The 23,312-nt window shown below is 42.2% G+C and overlaps 1 protein-coding gene across 2 annotated transcripts in view; it reads right to left on the reverse strand.

Moving 5' to 3' along the window:
• GRID1 (glutamate ionotropic receptor delta type subunit 1) overlaps nucleotides 1–23,312 on the reverse strand; it is a 783,733-nt gene that overhangs the window by 24,415 nt on the left and 736,006 nt on the right. For both annotated transcript variants that reach the window (XM_030797641.1, XM_003278586.4), the window contains one exon: nucleotides 21,118–21,313. In XM_030797641.1, the coding sequence (XP_030653501.1) occupies nucleotides 21,118–21,313 (196 nt within the window). The remainder of the gene's footprint in view (nucleotides 1–21,117; nucleotides 21,314–23,312) is intronic.

Here is a 23,312-nt window from a genome sequence, read left to right on the forward strand (position 1 = left end):
CTTTGCTCTTGGACCACTTCCTAGGGAACATTGCTGGTGACAGACCACACACAAATGGCAATGCCTGTCTTTCCCTAGCTTTAGAAACAAAAGGGTTTCATGGAGTCACTGAAACCCTGGAAGAAGGGAGGACATGGGGTCTGCCCCTTCTCTGTACATCAGGGACTCTTTGGAAACCTGACACATTCTCGTGTACATTCACCATCCGTGCAGAGTGCATTTTGCCTCTGCTTGCAGCCACCATTTATCCTAACAAAGCAGAGTTCAGCCTTTTCAAGCATCCCAGGTCTTAGTTCCTATAGTCATGTTCATTCAATGGCAACACATTACCACATGCAGCCTGAACCCTGGCTACAGTGATACCTGTATTATGTATGCACCATGCCAAATTGTAAGATTCAACAGTAAAATCCCAGACCATCTGCAGAGAAAAAGACAATTTTGCAGTCGGCTGGTGGGAGTGTGGCTGGCATGATATTTCTGGAATGGCAATTTGGTGGGGAGAATTTAATGTTTTTAAAATGTGTACACGCAGTGATTCTACACCGTGGGATTTATCCTAAGGAATTATTCAATTTTCAGAAAATGTTTGCATAGAGATTTTTTCAGGGCAACACTGTTTAAACTAGTCAGAAGTTGGAAACAACTTAAATGCTCAATAATTGGAAATCAGCTAGGTGAATGATAGTATTAGATGGTGGAACATTATGTTACCATTAATACGGTGCTTTAAAAGAGCATTGATTGTTAAGGGAAATTTCTATGGGAAAAAAAAGAGGCACCCCTGAGCTATGAACCAGCCTGGGTTACTGAGTCCAACTGTATGAGTTTAAATGCTAGCTCCATGCTTGCTGCCTGTGCTGACAAGTTGCTTAACATCTCTAAGTCACAGTTCCACTGGATAAACTGGTCCCTACTTCACAGAGTCCTGATGAGGATTAAATTCCTCAATATGTGTGATGTGCTTAGGATCTTGCTTGACATATGGTAAATGCTAAATAAATAATAATCTATTTTATATTGTTTAGTGGAAAAAGAACCTGTTACACTAGAGTATTGACATTGTGACTGCCTCTTAAATTATTATGTAAAACTTTATGTTTGTGAAGAATCAAAAATAAGTGCCAAATACAAGACATGGTCATCTTTGGGAGGTGCCATCACGGGTGGCTTTTGTTGGTTTTGAACATCTCTGTGTTGCCTATGTTTCCTGCAGCTCAGCAAGCCTCACCTTTTGTGACTATGGATATTGAGGCTCAGCCTCCTTCCTTGTGCACAGTGCAGCAGAAAAAGCAGGGTGCCCATTGCCACAGCCCAGCTCTCCAGTGACCCTACTGTCTCAGGGGCTAAGAATTGTTTCCTAAAAGGACGGTTGGGAGTGGGAAATTCCTGAAGGCAAAACACTGTACCTGGCACAGCATGAGGGCTCAACGCGAGTTCCGTTTCCTGTTCCTTCCTTCAGTTCCCAGATGGTCGGGAGATCCATCTGTCAGCTGTGATTGAAGCATTTTTCCTCCACCTACTCCCCTCCTGCCAGTCACTCCCCCACCTTCACCAACTCAGCAACACACTCTGTGTGAGTAAGCAGTGTGTGTGCATGAGTGTGTGCATGCAGAAGAGTGTGAGTGTGTGTGTGTGCATGAGAATTGTGTATGTGCATATGTGTAAGTGTGAGGGAGATGTGTGTGTATAGATGTGTACATGTGGATGCACGTGAGAATGTATGGGTGGGTGAGTGTGTGTGCGTTCAATAATACATGTTAGTGTCTATAGGTATGTATTTATGTGTATGTGTGCATGGGAATGTGTGTGTGTATGGGTGTGTGAGTGTGCACATGTTGGAATAATATATGTGCAGGTATGACTGTGTATGTGTGTGAATGTATGTGAGGATGTGAGAATTACGTGAGTGTGTGTACATGTGTAAGTGTGAGGGAATGTGTGTGTGTGAAGATGTGTGTGTATATATGTGAGAATTGTATAAATGTGTGTAGGTTGATGTGTGTGTTTATGTGTGAGTGTATGAGTATGTGTATGATTGTGAGCACCATTGCCCCCAGGGAGGCAGCAGAGAAGAGGACTCAGGTACCAAGCTGCTGGAGAACCATGAAGGGTTCAGAAAATTGGACCTTCAGCTGGAGATAAAGAGCCCATTTCTAAAGAGAGAACAATGGAGAGAGGTGATGCAAAATCAAAATGATGTGAGGCTGTGAGGCAGACCATTGGTGGGCCCAGCTAGGAGGTTGTCAGGAAACCTGCTACCCAAAGAATGAAAGGTAAAGACTTTTTATCCAGATCAGACTCTGGACCAGCAAAAGGAGGCAAACCAGGACAGGCTCAGTCAGGGGGCAAGAGATTGCAGCTGAACTCTCCACAAATACTGAAAAAGCTGGTTTCCTGAGGGTCCACAGGGCACAAAGTTAATTTGGCTCCTGGCTGCAGTCCAGAGTGAATAGGATGGGAGTGGACAATGAGTTGACACAACCAAAGGGGAGCAAGGCCATCTGGCAGTGGGAAGGCCTCTAGCTTGTGTGGCATGCAGAGGACAGCCATGAGGGCAGCCCTTAGCTTTGTCATGAAAGTCCCAGAGAGGCCGCCCATGACCTGGGCAGGACAACCAAGAAGATGGAGGTGTCCCCAGGCTACAACAGTAGGACATGGCTCCTGATGGCCAGGCGCCAGGATTTCTGCAAATGATTGCCTGTCTCATCCTGGTATTCCTGTGTCCTAGAGTAACATAGTCAATAGTGAGGAGGACAGCAGTGGATAGAGAGAATGACAGTAATTTTGCATCTCAGAAAGGCCACCAATCCCTTTTTTTCCATGAGTTCCTTTTCTTTGTTAAAAAATGTGTATGAATTTAAAGGGTACAAGTGCAGTTTTGTTGCATGGATATACCGCATAGTAGTGAAGTCTGGGATTTTATTGTAACCATCACCCAAATAGCCTACATTGTACCCTTTATGTAATTTCTCATCCCTTACCCCCATCCCACCCTCCCACCTTTCCAAGTCTCTAATGTCTATTATTCCACACTCAATGTCCAGGTGTACACATTATTTAGCTCCCACTTAAAAATGAGAACATGTGGTATTTGATTTTCTGTTTCTGAATTATTTCACTTAAGAGAGTGACCTCCAGTTCCATCCATGATACTGCAAAAGACATTATTTTATTCTTGTTAATGGCTGAATAATATTCCTTTGCATAAATATACATATATATATCACATTTTCTTTATCCAATGAACAGATTGATTTCATATCTTTGCTATTGTGAATAGAGCTGCTATAAACATATAATTGCAGTTATCTTTTTGATATAATTTTCTTTGAATAGATACCCAGTAGTGAGATTGCTGGGTAGTTCTATGTTTAGTTTTTTGGGAAATCTACATACTGTTTTCCATAGAAGTTGTAGTAATTTACATTCCCACCAACATTGTAGAAGCACTCCCTTTTCTCTGCATCCTCACTAACATCTGTTATTTTTTGTCATTTTAATAATAGCCACTCTGACTGGTGTAAGCGATATCTCACTGTTGGTCTAATTTGCATTTCTCTGATGACTAGTGATGTTGTGTGCATTTTTTTCATATGCTTGTTGTTCATTTGTATGTCTTTGTTTGAAAAATGTCTATTCATGTCCTTTGTCCACTTTTTAATGGAGGGACAGATGGCCAGAATTTGTAAGACACTCAACTCAACAACAGCAACAATAGCAGAAATGCCTTTTCTCTTACGTTATCTGCCCTTTGATTTTTTTAACTTCCTTTATAGAGTCTTCAATCCCATTGCATAGAAAGCATGGCATGGTATGTTGGCGAGAACAAGGGTTTGGAGACAGGTGGACCAAGTCTTTCGTTAGCATCCTTGGCCAGCTATCTAAGCCCTCTGAGCTGAATGCTCTCACCTAGAAGACAGGAATAGCATGCCCACCTCACACACTTGTCACAGGAAAAGACAGTGTGGAAAGTGCCTGGTGCATTGAAGAAACGCAAACAATAACACGTTATTCTCATGATCATGACAATCATTACCAGCATTACCTTATAGCTTAAAGTTTGGATCCTGATAACAATGTGAGTGCCTTGGAATAAATAACACTTGAAATTGTCCTCAACCATCAGCCTAGTAAATTAGAAAAACTGTTAGACTAGGCTGGGTCACAGTCTTGGCCCAGTTATTGATTTCATCTCAATTTATAAAAATGGAAGAGGGGCACAGATGGTCCTTCAGGTCTTCTCCAGATCTGGTATTCTCAAAGTCTATGCTATAGACTAGTGGTTTTTAAAGTGTGTTTTCTGGCCAAGCAGCATCAGCTCACTGAAGAACTTACAAGAAATGTAAATTATCAGGTCCTATCCCAAGACCCACTAAATAAGAGACTCTTGGAACAAGGTCCAAAATGCTATGTTTTAATAGCCTTTACAGGTGATCCTGATGCATGCTAAAGTCGAGATGTAATGACTTAGACCTCTGGGTCAAATAATTTCTGATCTTCTCTTGAACACAGGTTTAGAAAGGGAGATAGTATTAAAGCTCTAGGGTATTGAATTGGACTACAGAATGGAAGAAGGGAAACCATAGAGTTGAGAGACCAAGGCTACTAAAAACAAATTTTAAAGGAAAGTCACACTGAACATCTTCCTGAAAAGAACTCTACTTTATGCTTTACCAGCTATTCTCTTCCCTTACCATCAATTCTGTTCCCTGAATTTCTTAGAAAGTTCAGAATAAACTTCCATAGTCCAAATTATGTACATTTTCCACCCAAGGAAATTGAGGCTCAAAAAGAACCAAGGCCACAGAATTTGCTATTGGCAGAGCTTCAGTTCCTCCTCAGATCTCCCTGACTGCAAATTGCCTTCCTCTCTGTCACATCAAAAGTTTAATATCAGTAGCCCCAAACAGCCACATTGAGCCCCCGACCATCCTGTCCTCATGCTGGTTTTTTTCCCCTCTTCTGCTGCCAGATTCTTGTCAAGCTTTTGTTCATGACATCTGCCTCCAGCATCTGACCCTATGGAGACATTATGGCTGCATTCCCTTTTGGGGCCTCCAGCACTTTGGGGAGGAATAGTTTTATTTATTGAGCCAAAAATTGTCCTAGTAAAATAAGGTTTCTTATATTTTCAAGAAAAAAGAAGCTGGTTTGGTACAAAGGAAAAAGAAAAGTCCTAAGTTGGAAAAATCAATGCCTCTTTTCTCAAAATCTGAAATTGTACACAATCAGCAAAACTAGGGACTATAAACAACCTTGTCAGTAGGGCAAAGGGACCCATTGATTTTCAATGATTTGTCAAAATTTTAAATTGTTCAAAGACCATGATAAATGATAATCTAATCTGAGCTATTCCATAGGAAAAATTAAGAATGACCTAAAAGAAAGAGCAAATTGGTGTGCCTAGATACAAAATAGATTACAAAGGGAAAAGAGTACAGAATGAAGAATGCCATCCCAGGAAACTGAAACAACTTAAGAATACATGAATTCAGGGTATACAGACGACAAGCATACATGTGGTCAAATAGCTCATAAAGCACAGGAACAGGACTGTGCAGATACTCCCTGTGTGCCATGTACACACATATGCGCACACACACACACACACACACACCCAAGAATGTAAGCTTGACCATGCATGTCCTGTTTGCTCCCCTAGCATGATGTCTGGCATAGAGTTGGTGCTAAGTAAATATGTGTAAAGTGATTGAATAAAAGATGAAGGGATGGCAAGTAGAATCTGGGAAGCCAGGAGCCTTGTTCTTGGCTTGACTGAGCTGCTGAATGGGGCACGTCCTGTTTGCCCCTCCAGGTCTGCCCTCCACCCTTTTCCACCCTGAAGTCTCTTCCAGAGGCTTCACGGACAGCATCAATGGGCACCCTTGGCCTCAGTTTCTAAAATTCAAGAAAAAAAAAATACTAATAAAACAACAATCATGACAATAAGCACCATTTGTTCAAGCAAATGTTCTCAAATTCAGAAGCCATGGGGATCACCTGGAGGGCATGTTAAAACACAGATTGCTAACCTCCCTGTTGCCCAGCTTCTAATTCTTAGCTCTGGAGTAGAGTCCAAGAAGGTACATTTCTAACAAGTTCCCACATGATGCTGGCGGTGTTGGAACAAGGCCCACCCTTTGAGAACTACACTATTAAAATATACTTTTTAATTTTTTTTGTTGTTTTGAGATGGAGTCTTGTTCTGCCGCCCAGGCTCACTGCAACCTCCGCCTCCCAGGAACAAGTGGTTCTCGTGCCTCAGCCTCCAGAGTAGCTGGGACTACAGACATGTGCCACCATAGCAGGCTAATTTTGGTATTTTTTTTAATTATTTTATTTGAAGGTGTGGGATACACGTGCAAGATGTGCAGGTTTGTTACATAGGTAAATGTGTGCCATGGTGGTTTGCTGCACCTATCAACCCATCACCTAGGTATTAAGCCTCACATGCATTAACTATTTATTCTGAGGCCATCCCTCCGTCCCCCAACAGGCCCCAGTGTGTGTTGTTCCCCTCCCTGTGTCCATGTGTTCTCATTGTTCAGCTCCCACTTATGAGTGAGAACATGCAGTGTTTGGTTTTCTGTTCCTGTGTTAGTTTGCTGAGGATAATGGCTTCCAGCTTCATCCGTGTCCCTGAAAAGGACATAATCTTGTTCCTTTTTATGGCTGTAGAGTATTCCATGGTATATTAATTTTTGCATTTTTAGTAGAGATGGGGTTTCACCATGTTGTCCAGGCTGGTCTTGAACTCCTGACCTCAAGTGAGCCTCCCGCCTCAGCCTCCCAAAGTGCTGAGATTACAGGTGTGAGCCACCATGGCTGGCTCTTTCACATCACTTCTAATCTTTACAATAACTCCGATAAGAGCTAGTATTATTATTCTAATTATTCAGGAGCCCGTTAATTTGCCCAAGATCTCACAGCTGGTAAAAGATGGATACGAGAGCCAAATCCAGTTCTTTCAGACTCAAATCCCATTCTCCATTCACTATGCTATGTTGCCTTTAACTGAGCATTTGACTTTACTGAAACAAAGTTTAAGTGAGACCCATGAAAGTGTTCCCGGAGGCCAAGGTGGCTTTGCCGTCTGAAGCAGCTTCCTCTTAAAGTCTCTTTAGCCATAAAGGGTTGCTGGGAACTGGCAACATGAACTGTGCTGTGAGGACGGAGAAGCAAAACTACATGCTATCCCAATTAATATTAACGAACATCCCTTCATGTGCTGGGAGACCGTCTTCAGGGGCTTATGTGGAAGAGCCTCATCCTCTAACTCCATTTGTGGCTAAGTATTCATTTATGGCCTTTGCTAAAATGTCAGAGCTCACACAACAGCCTTGTAGCACTTTGAGGAGCTATAAAAGAGGTCGCAGTGGCTCACGCTTGTAATCCCAGCACTTTGGGAGGCCGAGGCGGGCGGATCACGAGGTCAGGAGATCGAGACCATGGTGAAACCCCTTCTCTACTAAAAAAATACAAAAAATTAGACGGGCGTGGTGGCGGGCGCCTGTAGTCCCAGCTACTCGGAGAGGCTGAGGCAGGAGAATGGCGTGAACCCGGGAGGCGGAGCTTGCAGTGAGCCGAGATTGCACCACTGCACTCCTGCCTGGGCGACAGAGCAAGACTCCGTCTCAAAAAAAAAAAGAGGTCACATTCTGACCAAAAAGATACAAATGGACTCTCATTCCTCACAACTGAACAAGCTGTGGGCTCTACCTGTCGGAATTTACAGCTTTGTAAGGCATAAAAGTTTACTGGTAGAGGGCTGGGAGAGGTGGCTCACATCTGTAATCCCAGCACTTTGGGAGGCTGAGCTGGGCGGATCACCTGAGGTCAGGAGTTCAAGATCAGCCTGACCAACATGGAGAAACCCCATCTCTACTACAAATACAAAATTAGCCAGGTGTGGTGGTGCATGCCTGTAATCCCAGCTACTCGGGAGGCTGAGGCAGGATAATTGCTTGAACCCAGGAGGCAGAGGTTGCAGTGAGCCAAGATCGCACATTGCACTCTAGCCTGGGCGACAAGAGTGAAACTCCATCTCAAAAAAAAAAAAAAAAAAAGTTTACCAGTAGAGGGGCTTTATAGCGGTAGTGGGGGAATTCCTGCACAGCCCTGATGGGGGCACCTCTCTCTCTCTCTCTCTCTCGCTTTCTCTCTCTCTCTCTCTCTCTCTCTCGCTTTCTCTCTCTCTCTCTCTCTCTCTCTCACACACACACACACACACACACAGACTACAATTTCAAAATATAGGACACAGAGCAAATCTTAATATCCTCATGTTGTAGAGTGAAGAGACCTATCAGCTGTTTATTGGAACACCCCATCCCGGTGGAAACCACTACTTCTACCCAAATATGTTCTATCTTATTGATGATGACAAGATAATGATGACAATGATAATAACAGTAGTAATAACAAAAAGACACAAAAATGGTAGAAATACAGCTAATTTTTAGGAAAATAATTTAGTTTTTTGAATTTTGCATTCCTTATTTGCAAAATGGAAACACGCCACAAAAGGTCCTCAATGGTGAAGATAAAGTGCATAAGCACAATGCCACATGTATTAATTTCTTTTTAAATGTTATTTTCTTCATTTTCTCTTCCTTTTTGCTCCTGAATAAACATTAGGCCAATAAAGTGGAAATAAAAATAAGCTAAACAAAAATTGCCAACAATCTGGCTGACATAATAAATCAAAATTATTTTCGTCAGAAATTTCTTCTTGATTTAATGTAATCAAATAACAAAACAATTCAGTTCAAAATGTAAAAACCTAAGTCATAAAACCCAAAGCAATAATATTCAATGGAACAAACAGAATGGAATCAGCCCACATTTACAGCCAGCACTAAGGTGAAGCATATCAGACCTGGGTACAAAGTAAATTACAGGGCACAGCAAATCTGAAAAAAAAAAAAAAAATCAGATTTAAGAGAAGTCAACATCCTCCCACTTCCTCTAACAAGAAGTTTGAAAATAATCAAGGTTAGCATGGTGGCATGGATATTGGTTTGATTCCAGAGCTTACTCTATCAAATTATAAAAATCGTAAAAGAAAGTAATTGAAGAACTCATAATGAGATTTGCTTGGCAATGCTCAAAACCCAAAGCAGAATAATTTAATAAGGGAGACACAGTGGGGGCTTTCCTTGATCTTTGGACTGTATTATCCCAAACCAATCATCACCAAACAGAATTAAACATCAAGGAGTTATAAAGGGGCCAACTCAGTCAATTGTGTGGCAACTGGCTCCAGTAAGACTGACTCTGCCACCCAGGCCCAGGGCAGAGGACCCCCCGCCCTCCCCTGCCCCCTCCTTGCCTGTACTGCAAGTGGACCCCAGCAATTTTGCTGCTCATAAGAATGCTATTTCTATCCACTCTCATTTCTTACTCATTGAACATTTACTTTGATTTTTGAAAGGTTAAGAGACTTTGAGTAAGTGCTTTATCCATGCCTACCTCTGCCCTCGGCCAGCCCTGAGGACAGACAAATAAATAAGAGGCAGGCCTCACTCTAGAGAAGCCCCAAGTCTAGCAGGGCTGTGACAGAGCAGGACACTGAGGGTTGGATGACATCTGGTGAGGCTGCACTCTGGGATGCACTGTGTGGTAAGGGGAAAGGGAAAGCCTAGGGAAGGATCGGGAGACGTTAATGCTTCTGTTATGGCCTGAGGGATAACCAGGAACCAGCCTGGCAGGCACAGAAAGAGACTGGTGCTCCAAGCAGTGTGCGGGAGCTGAAGTTTCATTCTGATCACGAGTTCCTTCCATTTCTGTAGAGTGTCACAGGGTAACGACAAGGGCCCTGGAGTGAGAAGAGTTCAAAACTGACTCAAGCTTGATTGTTAGCAAGTCCCTTGCCCTCTTGGAATTTCAGTTTCCTCATTAATGAACTGGTTGTGCTGAAGCACAATTGACTTGATGCATAGGAGAAACTTAACCTCACACCTGGTCCATACCAGGTTTCTCTCATGGTAGCTGTTGTGATTAATCTCCTGATTGTCCAAACATTGACATAAGGCCCCAGTGGAGGAAAGGAAGACCCAGGGTAAAATAAGAAAGGATAGAAAAATCTTTTACTTTTGAAATAAAATACTGTCCCAAGTCGGTTTTTGTCTTCTTTTCTAACTCAGTTTTAGGAGGAAAAGTGTCACGTTCACTTTTACATATTAACTGAGTTCAACACTAGTAAATGAGTTGTTGAATAAATGAATGAATAAATGGATAAAAGACAAAATACTTCACAGAGTAAATCACTGCAGAAATCTATTTAAGGAAGAAATTTACATGTCCATCACTTCTGATTATTGAACTGTAGACCTCTAAACATGATCTTATTCAATTTCCCCAATTAGCCACAATTTATAATGGCAACGCCCAGGAAAAAAAAGATTGAAAAGAAAATGATTGCTGTTCCACTCTAGTCCCCAGAATTATAAAGCAAAATAAAGCAAAAATACATGCATATACAAATACCTATGTACAAATATAAACAGAAAGAGAAACAAAAAACCACAATGAAAGATATGAGAAAGTAGAAAAATACTAATTTATTTTTAAAATCTTAAGATAAATCACAAGGAGTTGATGAAAAAAATCCACTGACAAATAAATATTCTTTTGATCCCAAAACTAATAATGTAATTCATTCAAAGCCCTGCTTTTGGTAATACTCAGTAATATTTCATCAAGGGCTTTAAATGTTTATATCCTTTTTGGCACCATAATTCTACTTTTGAGAATTAGACCTACAGAAATAAATGTAGTAACTGAAAAACATTAGGCATAAAGATGTTCATTACAATGTTATCTATAACTGTAAACAACTGGAAATGACCCAAATGGCAATCAAGAAGGGAATGTTTAAATAAAATTTTTATATTAATTTACATCTATTTGATAAAATCCTAATTAGTCACTAAACAATTTTTATAAAGTTTTACCACATTGTCAGAAAAATGCAGGATAAAATATTTTTATGCATTATAATTATATAAAATATTTGTAGAAATTCTAAAAAGACTAGACAGAAATATACAAGAGGATTCCTGGAACTGCATTTAGGTGGTGAAAAAATAAATATTTTAAACTTTTCTTAATGGGAACTTATTACATGTAAATCATAAATGTATAACCTAAAGATTTCCTCTCAAAACTGCTTATTATTTTAAAAGTTGATATGGACTGGGGGAGATTTGAGTGGATCTGCCGTTGGGTGGACTGCAGAGTCAAAGCATGTGAAAAAGGTTTAGGCACATTTTAATTGGCCAAGGCCTATGGAACTCATGGAGTTCCAAGGCCTATGGAGCCCAAGACCATGGGAGGCATATTGAAGACAGCAACTGTGAAGCAGTGAAAAGACCACTGCTCTCATTCTCCTACAAGGAAGCTACACATTTAGTAGAAATAAACTACTACTAAAGCTACACATTTAGTAGAAATAAATGTGGGTTTTGTTCACATGGAGTTCAACTGCTTTTTCCTGCCTCTCTAATTTCCTTTATCTTCCTGTACATTTTATTTCTTGCTTGCCATTTTGCTCTCACATTCTCACACTTTTATCTTCAAATCAGAAAAGGAGTTGAGGCTTATAGATTATAAAATATGTGTTCCTAACATGACTATCTTGGAAAGCTTCTTCTAACTTCACTGAAGTGGAATGTATCCCCGCTCTGGGCATCCACATTCTTTCCCACATTAAATCAATTGCAGCCATTTGCTGTCCTCTAGAACTTAAATCCTTGACAAAAAGATTAAGTCTGAGACTTCATATTTTGAACTAGGTGATAATGAATATACAACATATAAAAATTCACAGGATGGGGTTAAAACAGTGTTTAGAGGGAAGTTTATAGCTCTAATACTTATATTAGGAAAGAAAGCAAGTGTAAAATTAATGATATAAGTTTTAACATTAAGAAGCTAGAAGAGGTAAGATAAAATTATAACCAAAGTAAAATAGAAGAAAATATTTTATACACAAAAAAGTTGAAATCAATAAAATATAAAAACAACAGTGAAAATCAGTGAAGACAGAAGTTGGTATTTTTGAACAGAAAAACCATGCTCATAGATTGGAAGGTTCAGTATTATAAAAATATAAGTTTTCCCTGAAATGATCGTTATATTAAATGTAATAACGATCAAAATCTCAACAGGCATTTTTGAAGAAATTGACAAAATGATTCTAAAATTCAGGTGGAAATGTAAAGAATCTAAAATTGCCCAATCTTGTAAAAGAAGAACAAAGTTGAAGGACTTACAACACCTGACTTAAGGAATTATTTTAAAACTTCAATAATCAAGATATTTTTGTATTGGCATAAGAATAGTTATATGGATCAATGGAACAGAATAGAGAGTCCAGAAATAGACCAACACATACACGGCCAGTTGACTGTCAATCAAGGCATGTAGTCAATTGATTAAATACAAATTATTTTAATAATGGTGATAGGTCAATAGAATAAAATGAAAAGGAAAGTTATAGACTAAGAATTACATCTGTAGTACTTATATTTGATCGAGGACTTCTATCCAGAATATATAAATTAATGAATATAAATCAGCAATGAAAAGATGGAAAACCCAATAAATATTAATAAAAGACTTAAGCACACATTTTATGAAAGAAGATACATGGAAGGCCAATAAGCACATGAAAAAATGCTCAGCAACACTAGTCCCCAAAGAGAAGCAAACTAAAATAATAATCAGATTTCTGTTCATACCCGCTAAATTGGCTGCAACCAAAAATACTGGCAACACTAATGCAGGATGGGACATTCAGCAACTGAGACTTACAAGTATGTAAGGAGTATATTACCAGAGGTGATGCAAAGTAGCATAACCACATAGCAGGTAGTTAGACAGCTTCATAATGACCCGGGAATTTCACCCTTTCAAATTTAGCAAAGAAAAATGGAGACATGTCTCAACAAAGTACTTGTATAATATTGTACATATTGTCATATTTATGGTAGCCCTGAATTGGCAACAACTACAATGTGTGTTAATTGGAGAATAAATAAACAAATCAAGGTTTATTCATACAATAGAATATCATTCACACACATGCAAAAAAAGAAGTACTGATATGCACAACTCCATGAGTAAATCTCATATACATTTTGTTGGGTGAAAGAAGGAAACACAAATACACATATTCTGTATGATTCTATTTATATGAACTACAAGAGCAGGTAAATTTAATGTGTGGTGCTAGAAATCTGCAAGTGGTTGTCTCTGGGGATGAGGAGAAGTGTCTAGAAAGGGACAAAAGAAAATTTTTGCAGGTGATGGAAATAGGTATCTTGTTTTGGGTGATTATTACAGAATTGCAAAAATTGTCTAAACTCATGAAATAGACACTATATGTGTATTTCAATTACACTTCATAAAAGACTGAGTGCTACTGCCTTTTCAAAAAATATTTTTCATGGCCGGGTATGGTGGCTCATGCCTGAAATCCCAGCACTTTGGGAAGCTGAGGCAGGTGGATCACCTGAGGTCGGGATCAGCTGAGGCCTGGCCAACATGGAGAAACCCCATCTCTACTAAAAATACAAAAATTAGCTGGGCATGGTGGCACATGCCTGTAATCCCCGCTACTCAGGAGGCTGAGGCAGGAGAATCGCTTGAACCTAGGAGGCAGAGGTTGCAGTGAGCTGAGATCGCAACATTGCACTCCAGCCTGGGCAACAAGAGCAAAACTCCATCTCAGAAAAAAATAAAATAAAATAAATAAAATCTTTTTCTAACATATAGTAGATGCTAAGATAGTTTGATGATACCTGCTGAACATATACCTTGTGCTACAATCCACATTGGATGCTTTAGACCCTATACACTGGTATACTTGCAACTAATCTGGACAGACCTTCCTCAAGTATCACAGATGGTACGGAAAGGTGAACACTTGTTCAAAGCCACAGACTAGGTTGAGCATAAAATTTAAACACACATTTTCTAACTCCTAAAAGGAAGATGCTACTCAAACTACATTTCTTGAATGGATGAGTAAGTTCATAAATGAATGAATAAAGAGAAGATACTATCCAAGTTGCAAAATAGATATAGGGTCTTTTGAGCAGGTACAAAAGATATAGAGATGAATGATTATCCAATGTGAGTGGCTGAGAGGGAAGGAGGCTTACAAAATCCCCAATCCATACTCACTTGGAAGCAGAGAAAGAACAGAATTTCTTGGATCATGGCTACAAGGGCTCCTGCTGTTGTAGAGAGCAGTATTTTTGCTTTGCACCACACAGGGATATCTAGTCTACATCCCCTTCCATCATCTTGGTCAAACTCTCTTGATCTTTGAATCTAGCATCCCAAAAGTGCAAAGAAGTGCCCACCCATATAAGCCTCACCCTACTCCTCAGTAGGAATTTGCAGCATGCCATGGAACCAGGAGCTGCCACATATGTGTCCACTTTCCTCACCTTGCTCTTTCCAAATGGAGGGTTATCTGGGTGCCAAAGTTCCTGATCCTACTGTGGAAGACTGCCATCCTTCTAGGGATTAGCTTCTCTGCCACAGGTGTAGTCCCTGACACTAAGCAGAGATTGTGTGCAAGGAGAGCAACCCTGTTACAGAACAGAAAGGAAGAGGAAGGGAACAAATATTGGTGCTAAGAGGTGATGCCCACATGCAATCCAGTGCAAGAGCAAGCATTAGACCAGGGGTGGAAATAAGATTTGTGGGCCCAGTTTCTTCCTGCATTTGCATTCACACTTTATGACTTCAGCTATATTTACTGAGAGGAAAACACCACCTTTTGTTACCACAAAATGCTGGCCTAAAAAGCTACTTCCCTCTGAACAATACTATCTCCAGCCACAGGGTCTGAAACAAGCTACTCGTCTATTTATTCAAAGGACTGAATGAGCTGTGAAGATTGACATTTAAACTATTAATGCTATATTCTATTTGACAGTGTTATTAAATATTAGGTCTGATTTATGGAAAGGCTTAATCAATTGGTGGTCCAGGCCAGCCCTGGCACTGTGCAGAAATTGGGTTATGCTGGATGTTGCTTGATGAAGTTGATCAAGCTAAAGGAAAAAAGAATCCCATCAGCAATATTAAAGTCTGACTTCATGTGATGAAGCTATTATCATATAAATTTGAACCATTTGCCAGCTCAATTCTGCATCTCCAAGTTTCTGTAATGGACATTTTAATAGTTTGAAAATAAAAGATAAAGTCACAGACTTCAATAACCTTTGCTATGACACATGGAAGGAGCAGTATGGCTGCTAAACATGGGAGTCAGGCATATATCTTGCTACTTTGGTGTCAGAGAGGGAAGGAAATAAAGGCACAAACAAAATGTACACAAGGGGGTGGAAACACATTGAGGTGGAGAAAAGACGAGATTACCACCCCATGGGAAGAGGCACGAGTGGAATGAGGTTTTGGTGACCATGCCACTAATTACTCACATCTGTGTGAACCTTAGCCAAGTCACTTAGTTTCTCTGAGGCTCAGGTCTAGTTTCTACATCTTGGAGATAATAATCAAGTAGTCAGTTTCAGATGACAGTATGAATGTATGTAAATGATCTGGCCCAGTGCCTGGGATGTACAGATTGCTCAACAGATTTCAGAGGGAGACCAGGCCAGACCAGCAGTAAAGCTGGGTCTCAGTGCAGTGAGGGAGAAATTTCTCGGCCACTACAGACAGACCTAGAGGACAAAAAGGGGCAGAGCCCGAATGCTATTCAATGGTGCAGAGCTGGATGATGCACTACTAGAGGCACCTATGAGCTGTTAAATGGTGCAGAGCTGCAGCAGGAGTTTCTTAGTAGAGATGCCTGTGCACTATTCAATTATACAGAGTTAGAGGATATGCTACCTACTAATGGTGCCTGTGTGCTATGAGATGATGCACAGCTAGAGGCAATGTCCCTGGGTTGCCCCTGTCTGGACCGGGAGTCCTCAAACTTTTCCTACAAAGGGCCAGATAATAGATATTTTAGGCTTTGTGGGCCATATATCTTTATCACAACTACTCAACTCTGCTGAAATAGCAGGAAAGCAGCCATAAAAAACACGTAAATAAATGAGTTGGGCTGTTTTCCAATAAACCTTTATAAAAACAAGCTGTAGGTCAGATTTGACCAGCAGTCAGAGTTTGCCAATCTTTGGTCTAGTCTTTCCTTAGGCCTGATAGGTGCATGTGGCTGAGAGAAATGGAAGCAGCCTGTCTCCTCTCTATTTTTGACACATCTTTCAGGACCAGGAAAATCTTCTCCCCTACAGAAGGTTATCAAGAGACAAGCCTGACAGGAACCCTGGAGCTATTTCTCTTGTCCCTTCCACCATGAAATCTAAAGAAGGTAACCTGCTAACTGATGACAGGAATCTTGTCTCTGATTTATCTGCCTCTGTTCAGTCAGACAGCAAACAGATGACTCATTCAGGAACAATCTTGTGTTTATTGAGACTTACTGGGTGCCAGGCAGGTTTGTTGTGAAAATGGTGTGCTGTAGTCTCTTAATAAATAAAAATTCCCTCCCGTTCCAAATTCTTTCACATTTGCCTGATCAAAGCCTGACAAGGTCTCACTTGTCCTTATCTTAGTGGCCACTGGCATGGTAAATCCTTTATTTGCATCTTTTGCTACTGATTTTTTAACATTATTGTATTCATGAGTAAGACTCTATCTCCAGAGGGTTAGTGATTTCCTAAGTGCCGCCAGTGGACAAGGAGTAGCTAGAAAAATAAGGAGGTGTTTCTCTAATGACTCATCTCCAGGTTTATTACCCTCCAGAGGCTCAACGGTGTGTGTTGGCATGAAGGAGTGGATCCCAGAGGTGAGCCAACCACGACATAACCCTTCTCCAGTTCTGATACCGCAGACAAGTGATCACGCTAAACAATTCCCCACCTAAATTCGCTTTATGTCATTAAAAGCCTTAGGACTCCCAAGGAGAAAATAACAGCAGCTCTCCAGGGTCACCCTCCATACCAACCTCCTTGACTTTTGCAGAAATTAGACATTGCTCCTCTACCAAACACTCCCTGAAAATGGAGGTGAGTCACCAAGGAGCAACTGAAAATTAGAAGTGTGATTATCTGTCAACTGCTAAAGAAGCTTCCAGGAGAAGCCCCTCAGTGGGCTTCTCCTCACCTTTGCCAGGCTGCCTACACTGCATGGCAGCAGACTCTATTTGGGATTTGGAGAGGCTGTTCCTCCCTGAATACTAGGCCCATAATGCCCTACTTGCTGGATTTGTTCTATAGTTTCTGGATTCAAGTCGTCATCCTCACCTAGGGCACAGCCATCTCCAGACTGGTCTGCTCTTTGGGCTCAGGGATTCACAAGGTTACTGAAGCCATAGTCTGGGGGCAGGGAGCAGAGGGGCCGCTCCATAGGAGTAGGGAAGAGGACAGATTTCAGATAAGAATTTAAGTCCGGTAGTCATCCAAACAGGCACACGAAGAAGGAGGATTTGAGAGTAAATCTGAGCTTTTCTTCCAGTAAAAAAAAATGCAGCACACTTCATTGTCTGACAATACTATAAACTCACTTTTATGGCACTAGTTATAAAACCCTTAACATTTGTCTAGTGCTGGCAGTCAGTTTTTTTTTTTTTTTTCTTAGAGATCCAAATTCAAGAGAGAGATTTGTGATCCCAAAGCCAGCTTGGGGTTCATAAAATGAAGGTATCATAAAACAAATCCATCCTATGTACTAAAAAAGATTAAATTCTATACCATGAAGTGATAGGCATTGATAAGAAATCCTTTGTTTGCAGCCTTTGCTACTGATTTTTTAACATTGTTGTATTCATGAGTAAGACTAAATATCACCAGACGGTGAGTGGTTTCCTAAGTGCTGCCAATGGACAAGGGGTAGCTAGAACAATGATGAGGTGTTTCTCTAATGACTCATCTCCAGGTTTATCACCATCCAGAGGGCTCAATGGTGTGTGTTGGCCTTTCTGAGGCATAAGCAAGCACATGTCGCCTGCAAAGAGGGAAGGGGTGGGTACTTGTGAGGAGCCCAGCACTGCCTTGCTTGGTCTGGACTTATGCATTTGGAAGAGTAGGGAGGTGAGCAGAATGACATTAATGACAACCTTTGATTCAGGATACCTGTACATTTCTCCAGGAATGGCTCACTTTTTGAATTAACTCATTAACTAATTTTCTAAAATCTCCTGCTAATCTAAACCTAACACCAACCCTGACTTACCAACAATGCCCTTCTCTCTTCCCTGCTGCTCTGGCTCTCCCACATGTAGCAACCACTGTGGTGAACCTTGTATTTTATCATTGCTTTGGATGTGTATGTGTATATTTTATACATTTTTAAGAGGGTATAATATTCTGTGTTACCTTCTATTAGTTGACCCATATGAAATTGCCTTAATGTTTTATTTTACTCAATATTATTCTGCTAAGATTCATCCATTTCATTGTAGACAACATCTTTCTTTATATTGTTAATGGTCATCTGGATGGTTTCCAGGGTTTTGGTTCTACAAGAAGTGCTACTATGGCCTTTCTTGTCTCCAAAAGTGCATGTGGACATTTATTTTGGGGGGATACATTGGAGTGTAATTGCTGGGCCATACGGTATGTAAGTGTCCCATTTTATAAGAGAATGCTAAGCTCTTCTCCAAAGTGATTGTACTGAGCACACCCCCATCAGCAATTAACCAACTGTTACTCCACGTCTTCTTCACCACCTCTCATTTTATGCCAAACTAATTGGTGTAAAATAATATAATCTTTATGGTCTTGATTTGCATTTCACAGATCACTAATAATTTTGAACATCTCTTCATTTGATTACTGGCCATTTGTGTTGCCTCTTCTGTGGAAGGCCTGTGCAAGCCTCTTGCCATTTTTCTATTAAGTTGTTTGAGATTTTCTTATTGATATATTCTTGACAGTAATCTTGCATTGGTTACATGTATTGTAAATGTCACCTCCCAGTGTGTGACTTACCTTTTTATTTTATTTAAAGTGGCTTGTAATGAATAGAACTTTAACAAAGTCAAAAGTAGCTATCTTTTTTTTTCTAAGCAGTGCTTTTTTTTTTAGCATTACGCAATGAATCTTCATAAGACCCTGTGTGGATGACAGTATTGGCTCTCTCTGAGAGTCAAAGAAAGCCAGGAAAGGGAACGCGAAGGCCATTTGGCCCAGGCCTCACATGCACAAAAGACCTTAAATCAACATTGTGTTCATTATCTTCAAATGAGGTCACCTACAGCCACAAAGATTCACTGTCAGGGATGAAAGAAGACCCTGCAGCTTAAGGCTAGAGCACCATCCTTTGCAGTGCAGTGAGAACTACGAGGTTTTAATAAATCTTGTAAGCATGAGAATAGCACAGTTACACTGCATTCTATTATTATTGTCAAAGTATCCTTTGTTAAATTTAAACATTCAAAATTTATCGTGATATGTATTTTCAGATCATTTAAGTCTCTAAGGAGACCCCCAAATGGAAAGTTGCCCAGGTCTTTCTCAACTCCAAGAGTTCCTAGACAGGGAGAATGGTGTGCTCCATTTCACAATGTTGGTAACTTACGAAACTGGAATTCACACCTAAATGTGTCAAGCTCCAGAGCCTAGACATCTTCTGCTGTTCAATGTGGCTAAATGGCAACGAAAAATCATCCTGAGCGTGGGATCCTGCACAAGTCATCCTGTGCACGACCATCTTCCCAGTGGGCCTCACTCCACATGGCACCACAGCTAGGTGCCCCAGCCTGTCACGGGATACAGGCTGCACTCTGCCTGATGCCCATGTGTTTCCAAAGCAAAGGGGGACTCAGGCCTCTCTCCCTCGACCCCTCTGGGGCACAACGGGGTAGATTGCTGAGGACCATGAAGGGCAGGGTGGTGGGCCTTAGTGGCCCCAGAGCTTGCCTCAGGCTGTCCTGACATCCACTGGTCTCTGCAGGAAGGCCAAGAAGTCACTGGAGTGGCTGGGGGGCAGCACAGGGATGAGCGTGTGTGTGTGTGTGTGTGTGTGTGTGTGTGTGTGTGTGTGGCAAGGTGTGAGTACGCCTGTGAGGGTATGCATGAGGAGACTCCACAGAGGTGGCAGGATGGGTCCGGGAGGGAAAGGATGGGAGGAGACACTGAGGCAGCCAGTCTGCTCAGAGAGGCAGCGATGCTGGCCAGGGGGCTGTACATGTCTCTCGCCCCATTCTCTAATGACCTCAGGACAGTAGCTATTGCATGTGGGGTTCACTGGACAGGAGGACTCCACCACCAGCAGCAAAATCATAACACCTGCCTTCATCCCACCACATTCTTCTTCATTGACCTCCAAGGGCTCTACAGCTGCACGTGGTGGATATATGCCAATTCCCCAGCTTGGAACCCAAGGAGTCATGAGTCAGAGCCACCCGATCCTCAGCTGTATAAAAGGATAATTCTGAATTCGACTCATTGGGGGAAATTGACTGAAACAAATGAGCAACGTCTAACAATGCTGAAGAGCATCATGGCCTTTCTCCTCCCTTCTTCCCTTTGGCACTGGTATCTTCCCACCTGGCTTCCCAAGGCTTTGCCCGGTAAGGCTCTGTCCCAGGCTCTCTGCCCTTATCCCCATCTCTGAGGCACACCTCTTCTCATAGTACGGCCCCAGAGATGAGCCCAGGCCACCTGGCTGACCCTCTCCCCCTTTCCCTGTATGCAGACTTCCTCGACCAGACCCCCAAGCTAACCACAGTGGGCCCACCCTCTCCCCAACACCCTCCCTTCACTCCTGCAACTCTTGCTTGGTACTCTGCTACTGCTTTTGCCAAGTGTTCTCATCTCGGGTGGACAGGCCTCTCTGTGCCACCCTCCTATGAGCCCATGAGGAGGGTGGGCCAAAAGTCAGGCTTAATCTGCCTGCTCCTCCCCAGCCAGCACCACTCTGCAAACTTGGAAGATCCATAAGAAGCAGCTGTTCTGCTTCTGCTGCCCAGAAAGGGCATCCACCTAAAGAACGTGTGCGATGGATCGCCTTGCAGGTTACAGGGCTACTCAGAGGCAGATGCCCCTGGATGTGTCTCCTACCTGGGGGATAAACACCATGTGGCCCTGTTACAGTGCACGTGCCCAAGCGCCATCTCCCGCCTACCTTCCTGATGCCTTCTGAAGGACTGGACACGCAGTTGTCAGCCCCTCCGTTCTTGCTGATGGTCCGCCAGAGTTCAGCAAATGTGCTGTCCTGCTCCAGGGGGTTGGTGCCCTTGGCTCGGAAGTACTCATATACAGCAGAATCCCGGACGGTGCCATAAGACATTTCCACTTGTTTGGACAGGTCCTGGAAAGTCCTGAAATGCAGAAAGGCAGTGAGGCATGAGTACATGCTGTGCATTGCACACTGCAAGGATACAAATGGGCTTCAAGGCCCTTCTGAAGTCCAAGCCCGGCATGGCCCACTATCCACATTCTTCATTCCTCATCCCCCAAAGTTCAGGTCCCTCAGCCCAGAGTGGGACTTGCAGGGCCTCATTCAATTACGGGTGTGTTTTCTGTGTAGATTAATTCAATAAGATGACTGGGCACCTAAAACCAGGTTCTTTACTGAATTGGAGGGATAAAAGGATGAGTAAGACATGATTCCTGCCTTCAAGGAGCTTATAGTCCAGCTATAGAAGGAGACATATAGACAGAGAATCATAGTATCAAAGAGTCAGGGCAACATGGGAGGCTGTATGCTGCGGATCTCCAACTCAGACGCCTGCAGAGGCTGGGCAGGAAAGAGGCCTATGTTGGCAAGATGAACGATAATGATGGCTGGCCTGTGACACTCAGAGACAGCATGGGGAAGAAACTCACTCAGAGACCAATTGACTCAGGGTAAATTAAGAGGCATCCCCTCCAAAGCTTGCAGCTGTGCTAGGGGTCTAGCCAATTATTGACTTCGAATGCTCCCCTCCCCATGACCTCCTCAATCAATTTGGTTTTTGAAAAAATAAAGAAAACTGGATTTTTATATCTCTCCTTATTTTAAAATGTTGACAATTATTTAAAAGATGATGCAAAAAACAAAGCACTTCTGAGGTCCTTGGGTTCGCTCTCCTTAGAGGAGTGGCAGGTGGCTCCAGCCAGGTGCACATTGGAGGGGGGATTTCACGAGGAATGGCCATCAGCAACCTAAGAGCAGACTTCTGAGCTAGGGGCAGAGAAGGAGACTCCTCCGGGGAAGGACAAATAGTCACAGCAGGAAGGACCAGTCACTATGAAGATTTTACTTCCCTCAGAAGAGCGTACTTGGCTCAGCATGTTGAGAGAATGTCATGTACCAAACAGAATTGCATAAAAAAAAAAGCCCATGGGGAGCCAGCCTCTCTCTCCAGGTTCCAACCTGATCACTCTTTACTTATTTCTCTTCTAGACTATCTCAGTCTCTCCTCTTTAACAACCCACATCATCATCCCTCCCTCTCTCTGAGTCACCATTTCCACAGGAAAAGCCAGTCTTCTCAACTGGATCTACACAACCCTCCATCTTCTGGTCTCATCTCTGGCTGTTCTCTCCACCTGCACACAGCACCACAGCCAACCTTGAAACGAGAAATCCCACACACTCCCCATCCATGGCACCAGGCCACAGTGCTCCCTCTGCCTGGAATCCCTTTATCTCCTTCCTCTAACAACACCTCTACAAGCCCGCTGAAAATCCAACAGCCAACAGCTGCCTCTTTCCTTGGGGAGCCATCCCACCCCAGCCTCCCTGTGCCCTCTCCACACCTTGTGGGCTCCTGTGGCAGCATGAGCTCACTGGGACTTCAGAGGGCCACATGCCAGAGCAGAGACAAGCAAGGGCTCTGGAGTCCAATTACATACCTTGCCTGTCTGCCCCCCACAACCAACACTGTGGTCCAGAAAAGTTAGTTAACTTATCTGTGCCTCAGTGTCCAAATATTTTAATAATGGAGATAGAAGCAGAGCCTGTAGCAGAGGATTGCTATGAGGATTAAATAGGATTTGTGTTCAGCTCTCAGAGCAGTCCCTGATGGTAACCAGTAGTGATTATTCTGGGTCCCCAGTAGACTATAAGAATTTGGAGGACTGGAGCTGAAGGAGCCCCATTTTTGCATCCACTGCCCTGGACCAAGGCTGACAGCAGCCTCCCCGGCCAGCACACAGAAGGTCCAGCTGTGGATGACTCCCCTTGCTTCGGAGACACATGCCACAGTACTCCTTAGGTCCCTGCTATGTGGCCCAGAAACAGAGCTCAGTGTTCGTTTCAATACATTACAGATGAAAGGAAACATAAAATAACAAATTCGATGAAGAAATCTTTCTAATTATTGTTCATTATTTA

Source organism: Nomascus leucogenys, chromosome 18 (assembly GCF_006542625.1).
Source record: "Nomascus leucogenys isolate Asia chromosome 18, Asia_NLE_v1, whole genome shotgun sequence".
Lineage (NCBI taxonomy): Eukaryota > Metazoa > Chordata > Mammalia > Primates > Hylobatidae > Nomascus > Nomascus leucogenys.